The 21,621-nt window shown below is 40.7% G+C and overlaps 1 protein-coding gene across 1 annotated transcript; it reads right to left on the minus strand.

Annotated features, from left to right (window-relative positions):
• Positions 1–879: 879 nt before the first annotated feature.
• Positions 880–17,100, minus strand: LOC119628659 (uncharacterized). The gene is made up of 9 exons (XM_062669234.1): positions 16,315–17,100; positions 16,145–16,240; positions 10,711–10,861; positions 9,721–9,890; positions 5,207–5,403; positions 3,254–4,061; positions 3,080–3,179; positions 1,973–2,122; positions 880–1,152 (listed from the first exon to the last, which is right to left on the minus strand). Exons 1-9 carry the CDS (start codon positions 17,098–17,100, stop codon positions 980–982), a joined length of 2,631 nt encoding a protein of 876 aa, XP_062525218.1. The 3' UTR covers positions 880–979.
• Between the last annotated feature and the right edge of the window lie 4,521 nt (positions 17,101–21,621).

Here is a 21,621-nt window from a genome sequence, read left to right on the forward strand (position 1 = left end):
AGGAAAAAAAAATAGCTGCGTTATTTTTATGATCCGATTGTTCTCATTAGCCGAAAGTTTTACCCGATGGTTCCTCATGTACTCTTTGCATTATTTTCTATTATTTACAAAGTTTAATTTCTGTTATAAAGGCTTAACACAATGGTAATGGGTGGTCTTCAGTTTCCAGTAGTACCAAACATCGTCACAGAAAAAAGATAGTATTAAAAATCGTATCGCATAGGACGTCGTGTCACTGTCGTTGTCTTACTCCAAAATCCTTTCGGTCCGCGTATATGGAACATTTCAACCGAGATTAGAACTAAGCCTGGTTTCAACGAGCCCTCCTCGTCCGATTTTTCTTTACAGCCTCCAAGATTATTCTTCCCTTTCGTGTTTGCTCTGAGTAAATGAGCGTTAATAAAGTAATTATATAAATTTAGATTTTCGTTTTAGTATTGGAAGATAACCAAATTCTTTCCTGGGTTTTATAATACAAATTAAAAACGTCGAAGACAAATAATATTTTTTTAAGGATTGTGGTTCATTTAATGAATATTGATTAATAAACATACATAAATTAAGCGCTCAAATAGAATATGTTATATTAAGTAAAACACCAAAAATATTTTCAAGCATTATAATATACTACAAGACAAATATAGGTACTATATTGGGTTCATAGTTACCTCATTAAATTTATTGTAAGCAGATCTAAAGTAAAATACTACTAAACTACTACTACTACTAAACGACTACTACTACTAAACTACTACTACTATACTCATAAAACTTTAAAACACGATCAAACTGTTATTTAAACAATATTTGTATTTTCTGATGCATTAATTTCGTAAAATATCAGGTTCGATACACAGCTGAGAATGAAAAAAACATTTTTCGCTATTCTGAGAACTTAATATGTGTAAATCAGTGAAATTAGCCTTGCTTACAGAAAATGCCTTACTACCTAAAAATAATATTAAAAACGATAGACATTTTAATCTAAAAATTTTGAGAACTGTATTATAATGACTAAGTAAGTCGTACAGAGACTGATATAGCTTAGTGGCAAAGACATGTTGAGTTTGATGACCCCTGCCAAAGTATAGACGAAACTATATTCTTTGGTCATCAAGTAAAACGCTTTGACCTTCCGACGTTGGAGTTTGCCTGCGAATAAAACAAATATTTGAATATGGATCTATAATTTTTTTATTCAGCCCTCTGAAGTCCGTTGCTGGGCATAGATTTCCCCTAAGGTTCGCCGCAATAGCCGGTCTTGCGATACACTCAATGTACGCGTCTTACTAGAAAGTTAATTACAAGGACGGGCCGTTTGAATTTATTATTGCCTAAAAAATTGGAACCACCTATCGGGTCTAAGAGTAAATATAATTAATTTAGGAACCCACTCAAAAACACATTTTTTTCCTATCTATGCTTGCAGCCTTAGATGGCTATTCCAGCGTAACCTAGCGAGTAGGTGAACTCACGGCGCTTTAACATGAGGATGTTGCTAACACTAGCCCTAACAAGAGCAGCGCTTCGTAGAATCTACCACCGGATCGGAAACGCGACGCATTGAGAAAAAGCTCCGGCGAGAAACTCAATTTACTGGCCAAACTCTTCGTCGCAAGCGACGGGTTCGACAAGGACGGTGATCGGTGCTTGAGGTACCTAAAAGCACCGTTAGTGGATTGGGAGGATCCGAAATGATGTGCTTAGGGCAACGTAGACTGTTTAATTTTTTTTATTTGTTGGTCCTTTCTGTGTTCTTAAATATTTTAGCTGATTTTAATGTGAAGGTCTGGTATGTCACTTCAGGAATGCAACGTCGGTCTGCTCAAACTACTGCCGCTCTTCACCCTAATTCTAGTGAAGAATGTTGTTGTTCCGTAAGTGAATTAAGCAATGACATTGAAACATTTTTCTAGCACCGGATAGGCAATGACTTTTGTACTTTAATCTATGACATTTCGAATACACTTACCCAGTGGAATAGTGTTGATGGCATCATGAAGCGTGATACGAATAAGAGAAACTTGAGTTGCAGTGATGCTTGAGTAATAGCACGGGATCACAACTAACAACGTGTATTTGATGCAATGCACTATTAAATACACGCACACTCCGATTGCTGCTGGCTGAATATAATTAATAATTTATAAGTTGGAATGTTTCATTATTGGTGCACTTGCACTTGAATTTAGTGCACTTGTGTTTTCGTGTAATTCGAAGTTAAAATTTACGTCCTAAGGGAACCTTGTTTCTTATTGAGCTTAAATCAAATTCAATTACTATCTATTAATCAGTTGAACCGATAGCTTATAATTCCAGTGGTGTCATTAACAGGTTAATATAATATTTGCATTTTAATAAGGACCTAGTTATTCTTTATGATTTTCAGTTTTGCGAGATCATATAACACAAGATATTTGACAGATGACTGATTGTCGCTTACGGCGTTTTCAAGATAAGCTTGCAATATGTACAAGTTCCAAACAAACAACATTCAGACCGTCGATATACCGAGTAATATCATCCGCTCGGTGAAAGACATTCCTTTGGGTGTTATCCCAAATCAGCATAAACAAAATTGTAAAAACAGTATTAGGTTCTTGTTGAGATATTTTCAAATGAACTGTTCACTAAAATTTTTCTAGGCTTTTGCTATAAAAACATCTACTTCTCTTTCTGTTATGACGAGCTCTTTACCATATTCTTTTTTGTTCATATTACACGTTTAATTCAATAGTTAATATTTAATTACTAGCTTTTGCCCGCGACTCCGTCCGCGTAGAATAGTTACTTTGGCATAACGCTAAATTTTACCCCCCATTCCATTTACGTAGACAGTGAAAATATTTTTGAATTATAGAATGTTAAGGAGCTATTGAAACCCCTATTTTGATTCTTTATTGGTGCTGTATTGGTTATAGCGTGATGTTATATAGCCTATAGCCTTCCTCAATAAATGGGTTACCTAACACTGAAATAATTTCAAATCGGACCATTAGCTCCTGAGATTAGCGCGTTCCAACAAACAAACTCTTCAGCTTTACAATATTAAAAATAATATAAGTATAGAAGATAAAACTTACACCCGGATTTGAAGGATCCGTGAATTGTATGACTCTAACAAGAATTTTCAGAAGAATAGTCGTGGATAATCCGGAAGTAAATAACATGAGTAGCACCTGAAAATTTTATTAATTTAAATAACATTTGCATAATTATGCACGTTTTCATTAATCAGATCAAGCTTTCTTACCGGAATGCTCATAATTTTGTTGAGTTTTTCAGCGCAGTTGTGTAGTAACCCATACACTTCGTGCAAAGCGGTGAGATTTAGCTGTACATTTTTTGATAACATCTCATATTTGTTTGGTTTCTTCCTGTTACTGTCTTCGTCTACTTTAAAATGCTCTTGTATATGCCTCTTTACGACTAAAAGCCTCAAGTACACGACTCTTTGTAATGTGAAGAAAAATATTTGCTCACAATCGTGAGTCAATGCAATAGTATAAGTGCAGATTATAGTCATCAATCCTTTGCTGGTATTATCGTAAAATTCCAGAGCGTAAAACTCGATTAAGTTATACACAATGCTGCCTGTGACCCAAAAGAAAACTCTTTTCATGCAAAACGTGCTGTTTACGTTTTTGTCAATTTTCAGTATTTGGTCGAACATGCTCAAGTTTTCAAAGAACTTCATCATTTTCTTCTTTTTCAAAAACACTGATATGCAAATCAGGAGTATGTATTCAATAAATGAGAAAAGTCTTATGACAAGGTGTGAATTTTTCATCGGTTCTTTTGTCCAATAAACTGACGCGACAAACGAAATCAAAAATATTGCATACAGATAGCTGAACAACATCACAAATTTATTACATTTCAACAGATACAAACGATTGATTCCCGTTATTACTTGTATGTAAATAAAAAATTTGAATCGTTGTACGATTTTAAGTCCATCGTCAGCAAAATTATTTTCACTGACATCTGGTAATTCAAGAGGTTTCACTTTAAATGATATGGTTCGGATACCTGCCATCTTCACCGCCGAGGCAGGTAGACTGTTCCGATAGCTTATTTAATCAATATTCATCCATTAAATTAAGTTATAGCTTTCCATGTGTTAAAATTATTAATTTACTAATTGATAGAAAATCGAGTAGTTTACATGGTTGTATAAACATCATCAATTTCATTTTAATCAAGACAAGTGGGTTTGAGATAAAAAAAATATATTGCTTAGATGATATAGTTAAGGTATAAAATAATATGTGCGTATTGTATTGTGTTGCTTATGTTTTTTTGTAATTTAAATTTCTAAATTTCTCTTCTCTGTTCACTTACTACTTATAGGTGATTTTGATTGTGAAAACATATTTAGTTATTGTTTTAGCTATATATTTCAAAATATTATATGTCTGTATTGTACTGTTTGTTTCCCAAATAAATAAATAAATGAGTGGACGAGCTCATAGCCCACCTGATGTTAAGTGGTTACTGGAGCCAATAGATATCTACAACGTTACTACAATCGCGCTTACAACAAATGCGCTACCCACCTTGAGATATAAGTTCTAAGGTCTCAGTATAGTTATAACGGCTGCCCCACCCTTCACACCGAAACGCATTACTGCTTCACGGCAGAAATAGGCAGGTAGGCAGGGTGTTGGTACTTACCCGTACGGACTCACAATACGTGCAACCACCAATAAAAATTATGGAATATTTATTAATTAAACATGAAATGTGATTTTTGTTTAGAGAACTTTTTTTTTTTTGTCAGGAGGATATCGCCGGACTTCCGCCCTTCAATGGGGATGGCGGGCGGGGCATGTCGGATTCTAACCGACTAAAACCTCCTGTTAAACGCATTGGCGATATCGAGCGACACCACCAAGGCCACCCCACCCCCGTGAGAGGATCCGATGAGAAACTCAGCGGGCTGATGCATGGGTTAGGTTGCACGTCAAACTCTTTGTCGAATTCGACGAGTACCTACGGTTATCGGGGTCTCTAAGCCTGCTCCTAGTGTTCGAGCTGAAGGTGTCTGATGCAAAGGTTATTGAATGGATCCGTACGGACGTGTATAGGGCGTCGACGGTGACTGGCTCCTGTGTGATCAGGATTCGGGTTGTAGTCAGTGGTGGCAACGATAAGGCGATTTTCATGACGCATAGCCTTATCAAAGCACCGGTTCGTAGCTGACTTCATGGATTTCCAGATTGATTCGAGGCCCAGGTCGTCGTGTAGTTCAACATTGCTCACGTAGCACGGAGCTTCGACGGCTAATCTGCAAAAGCGGGATTCTAGGGATTGGAGGGTGTCTATGTGGGTGGCTACGTGAGCGACCACCACACTCGTGTAAGTCATGGCTGGTCTTATACAAGTTTTGTAGAGTGTCACCTTGTTGCGAAGGGAAATTTTACTTTGCTTACATATCATGGGGTAAATTCTGCCAAGAATAAACACGGTACGGTCGCGGACTGTTTTAATATGCGGGCGGAATGTCTTGGATCCATCCAGGGTGACTCTTAGGTACTTAACCTTCCTGGCCCAGGGAATAAGTTGGCCGAAAAGGGCGATCGGGGGTGTGAGATTTCTCCTCCTGATGCGAATGGAAATCCGTATAGAGTGTATAGAGTTTCCCCTTTGAAATAGCATCGTTGTGCTTTTCACTGGATCGATGTTTTTGCGCCATTTTCAAAACGTGTAAGTGTATTATCACGCTCTAGGTTTATTATTTCACTGTTGTTTCCAAGGCTTTATGAATTTTAGAGCTGGAGTTCTTAGTGCTTGAAGGGTGTTGATGTTACCTTTCATCACTTTTAAATTAATAAAAAAAAGTGCAGCTTTTCAATAAAAATAACCACGTTTTTAAAAACTAAAATTTTAAACTTAAAAAAAATAAAAATAATATTCATAGAAAACTTCACTTAAAAGTAAAGTCAGCAAAGAAAAGTTAGTATACACAGATAAGTGTAAAACTCACTTCACTTGATAGAGCAAAACTCGTTCAAATCGAATTAACATCGAGATTCTCATCTTGTAGAGATAAGGTCTGATATTCATTCCATTTTATTGCCGCCCCGTTGAAGTCAACACCTTGGGAACTCCTCATATATTCGAGTGAACACAACAACTGCATACTGTAAATATTTATTTCTGAATAAATTCAGTTTTGCTATTGAAAGTTAATGAGGTTGGAAGTTTCATTATTCTATTCCCTGAGCTGTGGATCTGTACTGAGGAATAACAAATTTCATATTTTGATGCACTGGCTTAATTCATACCTGAAGGTAGTCGAGTCTCCGACGATCGCCATGAATGCACCGTGGGTGTTGTGGGGATTGCACCGGAGGTCTCTAAAGCACGGATCACCACAGTTGGAAATTAATGGATTATTTTATTTGGCTTCCACTTCGGATGAGCGTCCAAGCGCGCTCGAGGCAGGGTTGGGGGGTAGCAGGAGCAATTGCTGTCAACATGCAACCAGAAGCACCACCACTCCAAGGACACCTGACCGACGATGTCGGGGTGTACACGACTCCACACAGCTTTTACGGTCAGCAGTAAGTGAAACGGTCTAGGTAATACCTGTGGTATTTTGGGATACCTTTCTCAATTAGAATCAGCCTATCGGGTCTGAATGAAACACCGCTAGCTTGGCTGTTCAATATCATACTCTGTAATGCAATAGAGTACGCTAGCACACTGCGCGGCCTTTATCACGTTGTGTTTGTATGTTAAACCCATTAAATTTTGAAGTAAAACGGTCCTTTAATATTGCACAGATCTGAAATCTCATGTGAACAGGAATCGACAATCCTCTTATTTCGTGTCATCTGCAGCGATCCCTACTAACACTTCACTAGTGCAAGATTGATTCGACAAATGGATGAAAATATTACTCAGGGTTGCAACTTTTTGAGTATCGTTACTATAAAAAAAGTAATCAAAACATCAATACCTTGCTAGTTTAAACAATTTAGTGTGTTAAAATAAATTATGTTATTACTGTCATTTACGTTTTTAGACGTAAAATATACTGTAAAGCAATAAAGCAATAAACTTGTTGTGAAAAGTTACTGATTGAGCCAACATAGGTTATAGGTCTGGCGCAAAGAGTAGGACAGTGGTTACTAAGTTACAACTTATGTTTTGTATTATTAGGACTTTTGACCTTATGTTTGAAGATTATTAACGACATTCATGTTATGCTGTTGGTAGATCGTGCATTAGCGTCTACCCACCTAATTCAACCATAATAGAACAGTAAAGCGCTCTTCAGATTTAGTCGCTTCGAAAGTTAATTAAAGTGAAATTTAGCAACCCTAAATATCATATGAACTCCTTATCTTGGAAACCCTGTGAAATCGACCGAGACGCAACAGTATCGAGAATCAGCACAAAGATACGAATATCAACTGCATTTGTACGAGCGGTATATGCGAGTACACTCCGTAGAAGAGTTTGTGTATTTTTACAGTAATGGTTTCGTATTTTAATTGCGAGCTTTGGTTTGATAGGTTGTTTGTTTCAAGATTTAAAAATGTATCCACCACATATGTAAGTCTGTATGTGTAGAAGGAAAATATCCAATATTTGTTAAATATACTGAATTCGCCCTAAAACGGAATCCAGAAACAATCTTCAAAGTGACCAATCACTAGACTAGACAGCGGACAAAATACAAAACGCAGTAAGCAATATTCATCTCATGATTACTGGATGATCTTGTGATTGCTTCATACCCTTCAATCTGATATTCCTACCGCGATAAACACTCATAAATGTTAAACTACCAACTCTTTTTAGTTCGTTGTTACCTTCTTACAGACCTTACCAAAAGAAAAGTTTTTAATAAATTAACTTTTATTGCTGCTATTACTGCACGAGCAAAACACTGATTGATTATACGTTTTGTTAATAAAATGAAAGCATTTAAAACCACCAAATATCGCATTAGTCTATTGTCAACATTTCATGTATTCTCGAAACATCTGGAACGCACTTCATATCGAAACTAGAAGAAACTAGAAAAAAGAAATCCACATTTACATATGCCTACGAAGCTAATAGGATCGTGAAATAAAAATCTAATATTTTACTGTAGGGAATATTCTGAGACCACATGGATAATTTTCTGGCAGAAAACCGCAATGAGCTGTATGTAGTCTGAAAGAGTGGATAGCCGTTGTACAGTAAAATCTAGAACACATAGTCATGTTTCAAAATAGTTGGTGGCTTCATTGTATTTTCTGTGGGCTTAACATTAGATGGACTATAATTACATAAGCCCATATATAAATTAAGGGCTCAATTAAATTACGTTATATTAAGAATTTAAAAACACCAAAAATATTTCCAAGCGTTTTAATCTATATGGGCGCAAACGCCACTATTAGCAATAATTAACATGATATATAATATAGTTTAGTTTATTCTACGTTATTATTTATTTATTATTAGCAAAATGAAACTGTTATTCTACCATGTTTAATATTTAGTAGACATTATGTTGAAGTGAAAATGTTCAGAATTTGTTAAATGATTATATTATTATTTAAAACACACATGACTGTATAAATAATTAAATATTAATTAAACATAGGTATTAATAATACATTATGTGATAAATAACATTAATAATTTAATTAGGTATTGTAATTATTATGCAAATCATGTTGTTGACGCTATCTATTATTAGGCTGGATAATAATAATGTTAGTTTATGTTAGTTAAAAGTATTTTAAGTCATTATCAATCACTAAATATGTATTGTGAATATTAAGCCATATTATGTGAATTGTTTTTTGCAGTAATTACGTTTGTTTGTATAAAATAAGTTGTAGTTGCTAGAACCATCATAAAATGACAAATTGTGTAAGCTAAGACAAGGCTTTTTTTCTCCTACCTACACCGAAAGTTCGGTTTTCGTCCCGCTGTACGGAGAAGAAAGCGTAACTTTTCCTCCCGCTGTACAGGGAAGAAAGGGTAAGTTTTATCTCCCTGGGTACAAGTGCGCATGCGCGTTAGTGTGTGCGTCTGCTCTCACGCATCTAATATTCTCCGCCATTGTTGTGCTCGGGTAATTTGCAATATTGTGTTTAGTGTAAAAGTGAAATAAACAAAATGCAATAAAATTTAAAAGTGAAGTATTAAACAAAGATGAGTCCATCAGACAGTTCTTATTCAATTAGTAGTAGTTTATTTAAAAATTAAAAAACAATTAAATTGTTTTTTTTATGAGTAAGGGGGGGCTCCGCCCCTTTAACCCGGCCAGGGCTTCGCCCCTGAACCCCGGCTCAGTACTCCACGAACTTTCGGCCTGGTAGGAAAAAAATTGTATGTGCACCGCGGGAGAAAAGTTGGACATTTCCTCCAGCGTGTTTGGCAACTTTTCTCCATTGGTGCACAATGTACTATTGTAATAAACAAGTAATGTTATCGTTTTATACGTTACCTCATTAAATTAATTGTAAATAAGTCAACAGTAAAATACTACCGCATAAAACTTCACACGATCAACTGTTATTTATACAATATTTGTATTTTCCTCATGTATTCATTTCATAAAATATCAGCTTCAATAGACAGCTGAGAATAAAAAAAACATTTTTCGCTGTTTTGAGAACTTAATATGTGTAAATCAGTGATATTAGCCATGTTTAAGAAAATGCTTACTACCTAAAAATAATATTAAAAACGATAGACATTTTAATCTAAAAATTTTGAGAACTGTATTATAATGACCAAGTAACTTATACAGAGACTGATATAGCTTAGTGGTAAAGACATGTTGAGTTTGATGACTCCCCCCAAATCATAGACGAAACTATATTCTTTAGTCATCAAGTAAAACGCTTTGACCTTCCGACGTTGGAGTTTGCCTGCGAATAAAACAAATATTTGAATATGGATCTATAATTTTTTTGTTCAGCCTACTGAAGTCCGCTGCTGGACATAGATTTCCCCTAAGGTTCGCCACAATAGCCGGTCTTGCGATGCACTCAATGTACACGTCTTATTAGAAAGTTAATTACAAAGACGGGTCGTTGGAATTTATTATTGCCTAAAAAATTGGAACCACCTATCGGGTCTAACCCACTCAAAAATACATTTTTCTTCCTACCTATGCTTGTAGCCTTAGAGGGCTATTTCAGCGTAACCAAGCGAGTAGGTGAGCTCATGGGACTCTAACTTAAGGACGTTGCTAACACTAGCCCTAGAAAGAGCAGCGCTTCGCAAAATCTACCCCCGGATCGGAAACGCGACCCATTTAGAAAAAGTTCCGGCAAGAAACTCAGTGGGCTGTGTCTGTGGGTTAATTTACTGGCCAAGCTCTTCGTCGCAAGCGACGGGTTCGACGAGGACGGTGACCGGTGCTTGAGGTACTTAAAAGCACCGTTAGTGGATTGGCAGGATCCGAAATGATGTGCTTAGGGCGACGTCGACTGTTTACAAAAAATTGTTTTTGTTGGTCCTTTCTGCCTTCTTAGATATTTTAGCTGATTTTAATGTGAAGGTCCGGTATGTCACTTCAGGTATGGAACGTCCGTCTACTCCAACTACTGCCGCGCTTCACCCTAATTTTAGTGAAGAATGTTGTTGTTCCGTAAGTGAATTAAGGAATGCCATTGAAACATTTTTCTAACACCGGATAGGCAATGACTTTTGTACTTTGATCTATGACATTTCAAATACACTTACCCAGTGGAATAGTGTTGATGGCATCATGAAGTGTGATACGAATAAGAGAAACTTGAGTTGCAGTGATGCTTGAGTAATAGCACGGGATCACAACTAACAACGTGTATTTGATGCAACGCACTATTAAATACACGCACACTCCGATTGTTGACTGTGAATATAATCAATCATTCATAAGTTGGACTGTTTCATTATTGGTGCACTTGCACTTGAAGTTAGTGCACTTGCGTTTTCGTGTAATTCGAAGTTAAAATTTACGTCCTAAGGGAACCTTGTTTCTTATCTTATACCGTTAAACGAGCAATTCTTGTATATTAATATATACCTAGTCAGGTCATAAATTCTGTCACATGTTTAATGTAAAATAATTGAAACAAGTTTATTCATTATGTACCTATTCATATACCAAAATGAACTTAACAAAACATAGATTCTTATGACACTAAAGTTTATTCAAAATGACCTCCGTGATTTTGAATATAGGCCTTCAATCTGCGCGGCCAGTGGTCTATCGCAGCACGAACGAGGTCCATGTCAATATCGGCGGCTGCCTTAATCAAGGATGTCTCGAGTGACTCCAAATTGGGATGAGGCTTTGGCACGCCTTTTACTCCAAGTGTTGCCATATCTTGTAATCTAATGGATTCAAATCTGGACTGGAGGAGGGCCAGTCTTCGTGCCGGATGAAGTCGATTTCATGCGCCGCCAGCCAGTCTTATGTGCTCTTCGCTCTATGAGCTGGCGCCGAATCTTGTTGGAATATCCAGTGCCTGTTATTGGACATGGTATGAGAAACAGGTTTCACAAGGTTCGTCAGGGCTGTATTTTGATACACAACTGCATTCGTTTTTACACCTTTCTCACAAAAATGTACCTCTGTTAAGCCCCAATAAGAAACTCCCAACCATACCATGAGCGAGGATGGATTATGACCTCGTTGGACACGCGGAATACGGTTGCTTGCTTCTTCACTACTGTGTGCGTACACCTTATCATTTTGTTTGTTGTAGCTCTCTTCTACGGTAAACATTTTTTCATCCGAAAAAAGAATTTCCCGATATTTTTTCCCCGTGTACCGCTTCAACAAAGCGCGGCATCTCTTCAGTCTCAGGTCCATTAGACGAGCATTCAAACGATGTCCTGTTTTTCTTCGATATGCCCGAAGCCCTTCATTTAACACCCTTTTCACCGTGGTTCTGCTTAACCCCATCTGAAGGGCCAACAGTTTCTGCTTACGTTTGGGATTTCTTTGAATTCGCGCCTTCACAGCTTTTATCACTGCTGGAGTCCTAACAGACCGAGGGCGACCACTTCTTGACCTGTCATCTACACTAGAGTCTTCATTGTATCGTTTGATGGTACGATAAACGATTCTTTTGGTTATATTAAAATTTTTCAGTATGTTAAAAATTTGAATTGGCGCGTAACCGCAACGATGCAACGCAATAACTGCAACACGGTCTTCTTTAAGCGTCCACTCCATATTTAAAAATGAGTAAAATTCTAAAAGTATACATTTTTATTTCCATGAACACTTCGAAATTCGAATTCAATAAACTTTTTTGTGGCCAGCATTCTAAAAGAAAAGTTTTTACTGTGTGACAATACTTATGACCTGACTAGTTATGTATATAATATCTAGCTACGATTTATTTTCAGAAAATGTTGCTTTTTCGTGTTTTCAATAATCAACTCTTCCCGACATCTATTGGCGAATAATAATACTATTTTTCTTAGTTGAGGGCAACTAACCGTTTTAAAGACACAACAAGATGGCGTTAACAAAAAAAAAACCGAGCAAAGTTCGGTTATCATCTAGTTGAGCTTAAAGCAAATTCAATCACTATATATTAATCAGTTGAACCGATAGCTTAGAATTCCAGTAGTGTCATTAACATGTTAATATAATATTAACATAATATAAACATGTTAATATAATATTAACATTTTAATAAGGACTTGGCTATTCGTTATGATTTTCTCAATCTGACAATCTCGCTCTAGCGATCGACTTTTTTTAGTCGATCAACTTTGAGCGTGCTTTGGGTGACGCCATTTGCGCCACCTCCACTGCACAACACTTCATTGCCGTTGTGCAAGAATACGCTGCCGTATACGCGTCGTTAAATACGTACGTCCTCGCCTCACTCTGCCGGTAATCAATGGCGTACATAAGTAGAATCAAGCCCCTATCCGTAACGATAGGATTTTTTAACGCTTACGGTCTCGCAAATCAACGTGATCAGGTTTGTGATTTTTTCGTGACCATCAAATTGACATCTTTTTGGTGCAGGAGACTCTGCTTAAGCCCGCGCGCCGCGACCCTAAAACTACGAACTATAACATGGTTAGGAACGACAGGCTCACTGCTCGTGGTGGTGGTACCGTCATTTACTATAGAAGAGCCCTGCACTGTGTCCCACTCGACCCCCACGCAATTTCTAACATCGAAGCATCAATATGCCGAATCTCACTGACTGGACACGCGCCGATCGTTATCGCGTCCGTTTATCTTCCATCGGATAAGATCGTTCTAAGCAGTGATATTAAGGCGCTGCTCGGCATGGGAAGCTCTGTCATTCTGGCAGATGACCTAAATTGTAAGCATGTCAGGTGGAACTCTCAAACCACAACCCCTAATGGCAGGCGCCTCGACACGTTAATCGATGATCTCGCCTTCGATATCGTCGCTCCGCTGACCCCGACTCACTACCCGCTAAATATCGCACATCGCCCGGATATACTCGACATAGCGTTATTAAAAAACGTAGCTCTGCGCTTACACTCGATCGAAGTAGTTTCAGAGTTAGACTCAGACCACCGTCCTGTCGTTATGAAGCTCGGTCGCGCTCCCGATTCCGTTCCCGTCACGAGGACTGTTGTGGATTGGCACACGCTGGGTATCAGCTTGGCTGAATCTGATCCACCATCGCTCCCGTTCAGCCCGGACTCTACCCTGCCTCCTCAGGATACCGCTGAAGCCATAGACATCGTAACGTCACACATCACCTTGACATTAGATAAGTCATCGAAGCAAGTTGTAGCGGAGGACTTCCTTCACCGCTTCAAATTGCTCGACGATATTAGGGAACTCCTTAGAGCTAAGAACGCCTCGATCCATGTCTACGATAGGTATCCTACCGAGGAATCGCATTCGAATGCGTGCCTTACAACGCGACGTAAAGTCTCGCATCGCCGAAGTCCGAGATGCCAGATGGTTTGATTTCTTAGAAGGACTCGCGCCCTTTCAAAGGTCTTACTACCGCTCAGCTCGTTCTCTCAAATCGGATACGGTAGTAACTATGCCCCCCTCGTAGGCCCCTCAGGCCGACTCGCGGCTTTCGATGATGACAAAAAAGCAGAGCTGCTGCCCGATACATTGCAAGCCCAGTGCATGCCCAGTATTCAATCCGCGGACCCAGTTCACGTAGAATTAGTAGACAGTGAGGTAGAACGCAGAGCCTCCTTGCCACCATCGGATGCGTTACCACCCGTCACCCCGATAGAAGTTAAAGACCTGATCAAAGACCTACGTCCTCGCAAGGCTCCCGGTTCCGACGGTATATCCAACCGCGTTATTAAACTTCTACCCGTCCAACTCATCGTGATGTTGGCATCTATTTTCAATGCCGCTATGGCGAACTGTATCTTTTCCACGGTGTGGAAAGAATCGGACGTTATCGGCATACACAAACCCGGTAAACCAAAATAATCCGACGAGTTACCGCCCGATTAGCCTCCTCATGTCTCTAGGCAAACTGTATGAGCGTCTGCTCTATAAACGCCTCAGAGACTTCGTCTCATCCAAGGGCATTCTCATCGATGAACAATTCGGATTCCGTGCAAATTACTCATGCGTACAACAGGTGCAAAGCCTCACGGAGCACATTCTCGTAGGGCTTAACCGACCAAAACCAATCTACACGGGAGCCCTCTTCTTCGACGTCGAAAAAGCGTTCGACAAAGTCTGGCACAACGGTTTGATTTTCAAACTATTCAACATGGGTGTGCCGGATAGTCTCGTGCTCATCATACGGGACTTCTTTTCGAAACGCTCTTTTCGATATCGAGTCGAGGGAACCCGCTCCTCTCCGCGACCTCTCACGGCTGAAGTCCCGCAAGGCTCTGTCCTCTCGCCCCTCCTATTTAGCTTATTCGTCATCGATATTCCCCGGTCACCGCCGACCCAGTTAGCTTTATTCGCCGACGACAGGAGTGTTTACTATTCGAGTAGAAATAAGTCCCTTATTGCGAAGAAGCTTCAGAAGGCAGCCGTAGCCCTAGGACAGTGGTTCCGAAAATGGTGCATAGACATCAACCCAGCGAAAAGCACCGCAGTGTTATTTCAAAGGGGAAACTCACCGCTTATTTCCTCACGCATTAGGAGGAGAAACATCACACCCCCGATCACCCTCTTCGGCCAACCTATACCCTGGGCCAGGAAGGTCAAGTACCTGGGAGTCACCCTGGATGTATCCATGACATTCCGCCCGCACATAAAACAGTCTGCGATCGTGCCGCATTTATTCTCGGCAGACTCTATCCTATGATATATAAGCGGAGTAAAATGTCCCTTCGGAACAAGGTGACACTTTACAAAACTCGCATAAGGCCCGTCATGATTTACGCGAGTGTGATGTTCGCTCACGCGGCCCGCATACACCTTGACACCCTCCTATCCCTACAATCCCGCTTTTGCAGGTTAGCTGACGGGGCTCCGTGGTTCGTGAGGAATGTTGACCTACACGACGACCTGGTCCTCGAATCAATTCGGAAATACATGAAGTCAGCATCGGAACGGCTATGCGTCATGATAATCGCCTTATCGTTGCCGCCGCTAACTACTCCCCGAATCCTGATCATGCAGGAGCCAGTCACCGACGACGCCCTAGACACGTCCTTATGGATTCATCAGATCCAATAAATAACCTTTGCATTAGACGCCTTCAGCTCTAATACTAGGAGCCCCGGTAACCATACTCGTCGAACTCGACAAAGAGGTCGACGTGCAACCTAATCCATGCATCAGCCCGCTGAGTTTCTCGCCGGATCTTCTCAGCCGGTCGCGATTCCGATCCGGTAGCAGATTCATTCGCGAAGCAATTGTTCTTGAGTTGTTAGGTCTCCTTCGGAGGCGCTTGGGCAGTTGTTAGCAAATCCCACCCCTCCTGGCTGAGCCTTTGCTCACCCACCTGTCCTGGTGAAACTGGAAAGGCCTTCAGGCCACCAGTAATCTTTCGATAAAAAAAAAAAAGATTTGTACTGGTCTTAGCGTGATGTTATATAGTCTATAGCCTTCCTCAATAAATGGGCTATCTAACACAGAAATAATTTCAAATCGGACCAGTAGTTCCTGAGATTAGCGCGTTCAAACAAACAAACTCTTCAGATTTATAATATTAAAAATAATATAAGTATAGAAGATGAGACTTACGCCCGGATTTGAAGGATCCGTGAATTGTATGACTCTAACAAGAATTTTCAGAAGAATAGTCGTGGATAATCCGGAAGTAAATAATATGAGTAGCACCTGAAACATTTATTAATTTAAATAGCATTTGGATAATTATGCACTCTTTTTTTAAGCAGATCAGGCTTTCTTACCGGAATACTCATCACTGTGTTGAGTTTTTCAGCGCAGTTGTGTAGTAACGCATACACTTCGTGCAAAGCGGTGAGATTTAGCTGTACATTATTTGATAACATCTCATATTTGTTTGGTTTCTTCCTGCTACTGTCTTCGTCTACTTTAAAATACTCTTGTATATGTCTCTTTACGACTAAAAGCCTCAAGTACACGACTCGTTGTAATGTGAAGAAAAATATTTGCTCACAATCGTGAGCCAATGCAAAAGTATAAGTGCAGATTATAGTCACCAACCCTTTGTTGGTGTTATCGTAAAATTCTATAGCGTAAAACTCGATTAAGTTATACACAATGCTGCCTGCGACCCAAAAGGAAACTCTTTTCATGCAACACGTGCTGTTTACGTTTTTGTCGATTTTTAGCATTTTGTCGAGACAACTCAAGTTTTCAAAGAACTTTATCATTTTCTTCTTTTTCAGAAACATCGCTATGCAAATCAGGAGTATGTATTCAAGACATGTGAAGTTTCTGATGACAAGGTTTGAATTTTTCATCGCTTCGGTTGTCCAATAAACTAACACGACAAATGAAATCAAAAACATTGCATACAGATAGCTGAACAACATCACAAATTTATTACATTTCAACAGATACAAACGATTGATTCCCGTTATTACTTGTATGTAAATAAAAAATTTGAATCGTTGTACGATTTTAAGTCCATCGTCAGCAAAATTATTTTCACTGACATCTGGTAATTCAAGAGGTTTCACTTTAGATGATATGGTTCGGATACCTGCCATCTTCACCGCCAAGACAGGTAGACTGTTCCGATAAGCTTATTTAATCAATATTCATCCATTAAATTAAGTTATAACTTTCCATGTGTTAAAATTATTAATTTACTAATTGATAGAAAATCGAGTAGTTTACATGGTTGTACAAACATCATTAATTTCATTTTAATCAATACAAGTGGGCTTGAGATTTTTTTTCTATTGCTTAGATGAGTGGACGAGCTCATAGCCCACCTGATGTTAAGTGGTTACTGAAGCCCATAGCCATATACAACGTAAATGCACTACCCACCTTGAGATATAAGTTCTAAGGTCTCAGTATAGTTCTAGCGGCTGCTCCACCCTTTAAACCGAAACGCATTACTGCTTCACGGCAGAAATAGGCAGGGTGGTGGTACTTACCCGTGCGGACTCACAATACGCTCTACCACCAATAAAAATGATGGAATATTTATTAATTAAATATGAAATGTGATTTTTGTTTAGAGAACCTTTTTTTTTGTCAGGAGGAAATCGCCGGACTTCCGCCCTTCAATGGGGATGGCGGGCGGGGCATGTCGGATTCTAACCGACTAAAACCTCGTGTTAAGCGCATTGGCGATATCGAGCGACATCACCAAGGCCACCCCACCCCCGTGAGAGGATCCGACGAGAAACTCAGCGGGCTGATGCATGGGTTAGGTTGTACGTCAAACTCTTTGTCGAATTCGACGAGTACCTACGGTTATCGGGGTCCCTAAGCCTGCTCCTAGTGTTCGAGCTGAAGGTGTCTGATGCAAAGGTTATTGAATGGATCCGTACGGACGTGTATAGGGCGTGGACGGTGACTGGCTCCTGTGTGATCAGGATTTGGGTTGTAGTCAGCGGTGGCAACGATAAGGCGATTATCATGACGCATAGCCTTATTGAAGTAGCGTTACGACTCTGACTTCACGTATTTCCACATTGATTCGAGGCCCAGGTCGTCGCGTAGGTCACGATGGAGTGTCACCACTGTGACTGCGACGAGGACACGGTCGAGCATACGCTCGCATATTGCCCCGCATGGCTGGAGCAACGCCGTGTCCTTGTCTCGCAAATAGGACCGGACTTATCGCTGCCGAACATTGCCGAGCGATGAGTCCTGGAAGGCGATGCTCGACTTCTGCGAGTACACCATCTCGCAGAAGGAGGCGGCGGAACGAGAGAGGGAGAGCTCATCCCTCTCCGCACCTATCCGTCGCCGCCGAGCCGGGGGCCAGAGAAGGGCCTTTGCCCGACTCCGCCCCCTGTAGATGGCGGCTTCCCCCCGGTGAAGGTCAAGGGGCGACCTGAGGGGGTAGAGGCCGCGCGGCGCGCTACCAGCACTCTAGCGCGCTGCCAAGGAGTTACGAAAGAGCGACCGGTTGGCGGTGTATCGCGTCCCGACCCGGCAGGCTGGTTCTGGTCCAGCGGGGTATTCCGGGACACCAGCGGCACTGTCTGGGCGGCCTGACGGGCTGCCGTACCGAGACGGCCGACGTTTCAGAGCCTTCGATTCGCCTCGAAGGCTCCGTCGGCTGGGCGTCCTTGGGGTGAGCCGCGCCGTCTGGTTGTAGTGTTGACCGTGGTAACCCCCCTACCTCATCCGGGTTCTGACCTCGGAGAGGATCGGACGTCGGGTGTAAGAGTGCAGGGGAGTCGTTTAGTGGGTGGGCCCTAAAATCCTTGGGCCCGCGATCTGCTCTCAACACCTGCAGATCGTTGAGTCTCACATACCCCGCGCGCCCTGTATGCGCGGGGACCTCGTAGGAGGTTCGACCCCCGGCCCGAAAAAAAAAAAAAAGGTCATCGTGTAGGTCAGTAGGTCAACGTTCTTCACGAACCACGGTGCTCCGACGGGTCTTATGCAAGTTCTTAGAGTGACCTTGTTCCGAAGGGAAATTTTACTCCGCTTACATAATGATATTATGGGGTAAATTCTGCCGAGAATAAGCACGGTACGGTCGCGGACTGTTTTAATATGCGGGCGGAATGTCATGGATGCATCCGGGGTGACTCCCAGGTACTTAATCTTCCTGGCCCAGGGTATATTGGAATTGGCCGAAGAGGGCCATCGGGGGTGTAAGATTTATTCTCCTGATGCGGGAGGAAATCCGTATAGAGTGTATAGAGTTTCTCCTTTGAAATAACATCGTTGTGCTTTTCACTGGATCTATGTCTATGGGCCAGTTTCGAAACGAGTAAGTGTATTATCACGCTCTAGGTTTATTCTTTCACTGCTGTTTCCAATTCTTTGTGAATTTTAGAGCTGGAAGGATTTCTTAATGTTTGAAGGATTTTGATTTTACCTTTCATCACGTTTAAATTAATAAAAAAAAATTTGTGGCACTCGAAGACTGCCACGGTAAAGCGATTGCGTAGCATTTTTTATCAACTTATGCAATTATAAATCGACAATAATAATTTAATATTAAAACAACAATAAAATAAGAACTCAGTGGGCTAACTTTCAATGAATCGGCTACATTGTGAGTATTCCATTTTGACCGCGCGCACACTAGAGGGCGCTACATGGATTAGAGACACGCCTTTGGATGCTAGTTCTAGCTCTCATTCGCCCAGAATCAACGGCTTAGCTAGTTTATTTTTAATGCCACACCAATCACTGAATGAGCATAGGGGGAGTTGGAATTAAATTCTTCGACTAAGCGATAGAAAATGGCACGCCCAACGCATTGAATGTGATATAATCTTCTATTTTACAATTCCGTTTGTCGCCGATAGATGGCGTTTGACGCAAAAGCTGAATCGCGCTATCGTTGCATATTGCACAGATTTATCGTGGGCCTTGAGCGCTGCTTGAGAGCGGAATCATGAAATTCCGTAACGAAAAAAACCTTCCACGCCTCACTACGACTATTATGTAGCTCGCGTTCAACACATTCCTACGTTGCGCTTGTGTAGTGTTTAAAGTAAGAAGTCTAAACCATAGATTATACACTTAATATATTAGAGATAAACAACGATTAATGTACTATCAAAATATGTGATATAATTTCGTGGGTAACACAACGATAGCGCGATTCAGCTTTTGCGTCAAGCGCCATCTATCGGCGACAAACGGAATTGTAAAATAGAAAATTATATCACATTCAATGCGTTGGGCGTGCCATTTTCTATCGCTTAGTCGAAGAATTTTATTACTACTACTGAGTAGTAACTCATTCAGTGATTGGAGTGGCATTAAAAATAAACTAGCTAAACCGTTGATTCTGGGCGAATGAGAGTTAGAACTGGCATCCAAAGGCGTGTCTCTAATCCATGTAGCGCCCTCTAGTGAGCGCGCGGTCAAAATGGAATACTCACAATGTAGCAGATTCATTGAAAGTTAGCCCACTGAGTTTCTCGCCGGATCTTATTTTATTGTTGTTTTAATATTAAATTATTATTGTCGATTTATAATTGCATAGGTTGATAAAAAATGCTATGCAATAGCTTTACCGCGGCAGTCTCCGAGTGCCACACGTCTTTTATTTTTTCTGTACAACTTCAGTTTCGCTGTTGAAAGTTAATGAGGTTGGAAGTTTCATTATTCTATTCTCTAAGCTTTGGATCAGTACCGAGGAATAACGAATTCGTTATTTTGATGCACTAGCTTAATTCATACCTGAAGGTAGTCGAATCTCTGACGATCCCCATGAATGCGCCGAGGGGGCTCGTGGGTGTTGTGGGGATTGCACCGGGGGTCCCTAAAGACGGATCACCGCAGTTGGAAATTAATTGATTTTTTATAAGGGATTTTTTTATTTGGCTTCCACATCGGATGAGCGTCCGAGCCCGCTCGAGGAGGGTTGGGGGGTAGGAGGAGCAATGGCTAGCTAGGTAATACCTGTGGTATTTTGGGATACCCCTCTGAATTAGAACCAGCCTATCGGGTCGGAATGAAGCACACCGCTAGCCTTTCGCTGTTCAATAGCATACTCTGTGATACAATTGAGTACGTTAGCACACCGCGCGACCTCTATCACGTTGTGTGGACTTAAACCCATTAAATTTTGAAGTAAAACTGTCCTTTGAATGAAATATGAAATATGAAATCTCATGTGAACAGGAATCGACAATCCTCTTACTTCGTGTCGTCTGCAGCGATCTCCACTAACACTTCACCAGTGCAAAATGAGTTCCACAAATGGAACAAAATATTAGACAGGGTCGCAACGTTCGAGCTCCAGGTCATTGTGGAGATCCACATTCCTCAGGAACCATGGTGCTCCGACGGCTATCCTGCAGAATCGGGATTGAATTACCTGAAGGGGCTTCAAGTTGGTGCGGGCCGCGTGAGCGAACACTACGCTTGCATACGTAATGACGGGGCGTATGCAAGTTTTGTAGAGAGTTACCTTATTACGGAGGGACAGTTTGCTTCGCTTGCAAAACATAGGGTACAGACGTCCTAATATGAAGGCGGCACGGTCGCTTACCATTTTAATATGGGGACGGAATGTCATCCCTCTGTCGAGGGTGACGCCTAGGTATTTGACCCGCGGGGCCCACGGTATGGGCTGA

This window comes from Bombyx mori, chromosome 6 (assembly GCF_030269925.1).
Source record: "Bombyx mori chromosome 6, ASM3026992v2".
Taxonomy (NCBI): domain Eukaryota; kingdom Metazoa; phylum Arthropoda; class Insecta; order Lepidoptera; family Bombycidae; genus Bombyx; species Bombyx mori.

What these genes read in the sequence shown, in the direction of transcription:
- LOC119628659 (XM_062669234.1), bottom strand. Translation starts at nt 17,100, where the DNA reads ATGGCAGGTATCCGAACCATATCATCTAAAGTGAAACCTCTTGAATTA. An exon ending in CATCAACACTATTCCACTGG is followed by an intron (nt 9,891 to 10,710) that starts GTAAGTGTATTT and finishes TTTTATTCGCAG; the next exon opens with GCAAACTCCAACGTCGGAAG. An exon ending in AGTTCTCAAAATTTTTAGAT is followed by an intron (nt 5,404 to 9,720) that starts TAAAATGTCTAT and finishes CTTCGCAACAAG; the next exon opens with GTGACACTCTACAAAACTTG.